At 21.3% G+C, this 3488-nt stretch overlaps 1 protein-coding gene across 1 annotated transcript in view; it reads right to left on the bottom strand.

Annotated features, from left to right (window-relative positions):
* Window positions 1-2326: 2326 nt before the first annotated feature.
* The window catches only part of LOC108685951 (odorant receptor 22c-like), a 2771-nt gene continuing 1609 nt past the window's right edge, over window positions 2327-3488 (bottom strand). Inside the window, exons 3-5 of the mRNA XM_018190969.1 lie at window positions 3046-3156; window positions 2629-2784; window positions 2327-2377 (exon numbers count right to left, since the gene is read on the bottom strand). Coding sequence (XP_018046458.1) covers window positions 2327-2377; window positions 2629-2784; window positions 3046-3156 — 318 coding nt within the window. The remainder of the gene's footprint in view (window positions 2378-2628; window positions 2785-3045; window positions 3157-3488) is intronic.

The raw sequence follows: 3488 nt of genomic DNA, 5'->3' as shown, positions 1-3488 counted from the left end.
AATATAAAAATGAAATTTGTCAATAAGTTTAAATTAATAGAATGTTTTTTTGATGTATCAAAATCTTTCAAAATTTAAAAGTTATAATTATTATCTTTATCTTTATATATAAACTTAATTAATTAAGTTAATAATATATAAAAACTTCATTATTTCTTATAAATCTATTTTTCACATTAATATGAATGCGTATATACATAAAAATTATTAATGCCAAATCATAATTCTTTAAATATATTTTCAACATTACTTAGTTAATTGAACAGTACTTATTGTACATCAGTCAGTTTCACAAAAGAGATTTATAATACTTTGCACGTCTGTTATACAACTGAAATGTTACATAACAATAGTCATTATTATTAAATATAACGTGGTGAAGTTTTCTTTCGATTAGTATGCGTACAAGCAAAACGTAAATTTACGTTTATATGTCAATAAAGACACATCTGTTTTAACAATTTAAAAAATTAATTAATTAATACAAAATGAAAATAGTTTTGTAGTTCGAAGAATAAATTAAATGTAAATAAATTTTTAAGTGAGTCTCCGCAATTATTGTTGTATAAATTATATATGTATTTGTAAAGATAAGATATAATTTGCAAATAATTGGAATTTACTTACCACCGAAATTAAATGCAAATATTCAGACTTTGATTGAGTTTTCTCCAATGCAGAAATTAAATGTAAATTACGAATTTGATAGTTTGTATATGATTTCTGCACTGATAATGAAGAGGACTCAAATATTTTTCATATTGTTAAAAATGATAAATATGTATTTTAGATGAATATAAAAATTAATACCTTTAAATATAAAGATTATAATAACAAGCATAAAAAGAAGACCATAAAAATTTGTAATTGTAATTGTACGTCTTCAAAAATAATTTAATAGCTTATAATCTTGATTTTGACATAATCGTCGATTTTTTTTATTAATTCTTTTCTTTAGAATATATACATGTGATAATTTGTTCTATATAATATATATATATATCCTTCATATTTCTTACTTATGTTTCACACAATCATTTTTTACATAGTCATTGTTCGCAAGAGATTTAAGTAAGCTATGGAAGTCTTAATTACTTTGAACAATAACATACTTGTTTCTACACAATCTTCAACAGAGTTTAATGATCAGTCTAACATTATAAAGTTATTCTGATAGGAGTGTATATTCAATCAATATAATTGTTCGTTTACAGTTTCTATTGTCAGATATCTGAAAGACCATCGCGTGGCATAAAGAGTGTAAAGTATAGATTTGTGAGAGGTTGGAAATGATTTAGTTTTTTCCGTTTTGATAATGTGTTTTAATATTTTTCTTGTATTGAGATTAATATGATAAATTAATTGAATGATGATAAAAATTAGAATATATCTTAAAATGTAAAAAATATTATATTATATGTATTATATTATATATATTATATTATATGTATTATATTATATTATACATAAAAGTGAGAAATATATATATATGTTGTGCATAAATTTTTCAATAATGTCATTCAATGCTATTCTGACATAATTAATTATATTTATAAAATCTTGATTTAAAGTATACACCGAGTTGTGATTGTATGTACAATCATGAAATTATTAAAATTATTTATTAATCATCGATTGTCAGTTGGCACTTATATATGATACTAGGAAGTTCAAAATTGAACATAAAAAAACTTCGAACTTTTATTAATTATGGAATTGCGAAGGATTAGTATTACAAATTTTGTAGTTCAAACAATTTGAACAGTTTGGAAATTTAGTTTGACTTATTATAATAAGTATAATATTTAAAGGATTAATCTTATTTTCAATAATTTGTTCTGTTTCAGAAAACATATAAAATATAATATAATATGTATCTTTTGAAATATATTAATGAGTTGATTTTGATATAATTATTGATTTTATTAATCTTTGTTGCATAGAATGCCTTATACAGTTTATGGAACGTCTAGCATTTTATAATATTTCTTTGTTTTGCGCGTTATATAATTGTAACGTATTGGATAAAATATAATGAGTATGTGTACATGAATAACATGAAGAAATAATTATTTTACATTAGCAATCGGTTATAAGTATAAACCCAGCCAAGATCGAAATTTTTTTTTTTAAATTTTTATGCTGGATACGATCATAAACGTTTCCTGAAAATCTTTGTTGTAATGTTTTTAGGATCATTTATTTTTAATTTCAAATTTGTGCAATAAGGGATTAATCTTATTTTCAGAATACAATAATTTGTTCTGTATAAAATATATATAATATTTGTATATATTTTAACTTATATTTCACACATAATCATTTTTTATGTCATTGTTCGCAAAAAATTTAAATACGCCATGGAAGTTTTAATTACCTGGAATAACAATATACTTATTTCAATAGAAAGAAAAAATAATGTATATCGTATTCTCTACAAGTTCTTATTAATTTAGATATGAATTTATTAAAATTTTAAATTAAACGTATGAATGTTTCCATATAATGAATAATTTAATTAAGCAATGTAATTCTTACGAGATGATTATTTTGTTATAAATAAAGTACAAAAAAGACATAATTTAATAATTTTTTAATAATGGAAAAATATATATGTGCATTACTTACATCACCAAAAGTTGCGATAGATAAATGGAATAATTTTCCTGCAGTGATCTTAATTACGTCATTTGATCGGGCAATAATCAAAATGAGACTACGTGCAGTTGTGTAATGGAGATTATACCAATCAGTCATATATGCCATTTCTCCAACAAGTTTGCACTAATTTGATACAAAATTTTGTGTGAGTAAAAATAATTTTGGTTAACGTAATATTAAAGAAAATAGAAATATTCAAATTTCTTAAAAATGAGACAATTTCATTTAAAAAATTGTAATTTAATAATAATTTTTTTATTAATATGGAAGTATTGCATTTTATTCTTTTCTTAAAATATTAACTAATATGTTAAACAAATGTTAAAATATGAATTTTTGTTTTTATAGTTTATAGTTTATTTCCCTTAATCCTCGATGTATTACCTGTTCAGTGACAATTCCTCCGATGTAGCAAAATATAAAAATATTGAAACCCATCGATAAATATACAATAAAATAAGATGTTATTTTTGCTGTATCAAGTGTTTCCCATGCCTACGCAGTTAAAAAATTTATGTTAAAGAGGAATGGTTAATAAAGCCGATTTTGAGCCCCAACTGATTTTCATTAAATAATTTTTTATCATTTCACGTGTCTAACGATAAATTTGAACACTTTTGTGTAATTGTAACACAAAGTGATGTTAAAAAGTAATGCAAATATTAATATAAGAAATTAACATAAGTAAAACATTTAGAGAAATGTTATGAAAGTATTATATTGTGAGATTATATTTTAAAATTAATATTTATAATATATTAATATTTATATTAATATTATATTATATTATATTAATTTATATTAATATTTATATAATATATTAATAT

The sequence above is a fragment of the Atta colombica genome, unplaced genomic scaffold, assembly GCF_001594045.1.
Source record: "Atta colombica isolate Treedump-2 unplaced genomic scaffold, Acol1.0 scaffold162, whole genome shotgun sequence".
Taxonomy (NCBI): domain Eukaryota; kingdom Metazoa; phylum Arthropoda; class Insecta; order Hymenoptera; family Formicidae; genus Atta; species Atta colombica.
The sequence above is the reverse complement of the archived record's forward strand: the minus strand, read 5'-3'. Positions and strand labels throughout refer to the sequence as shown.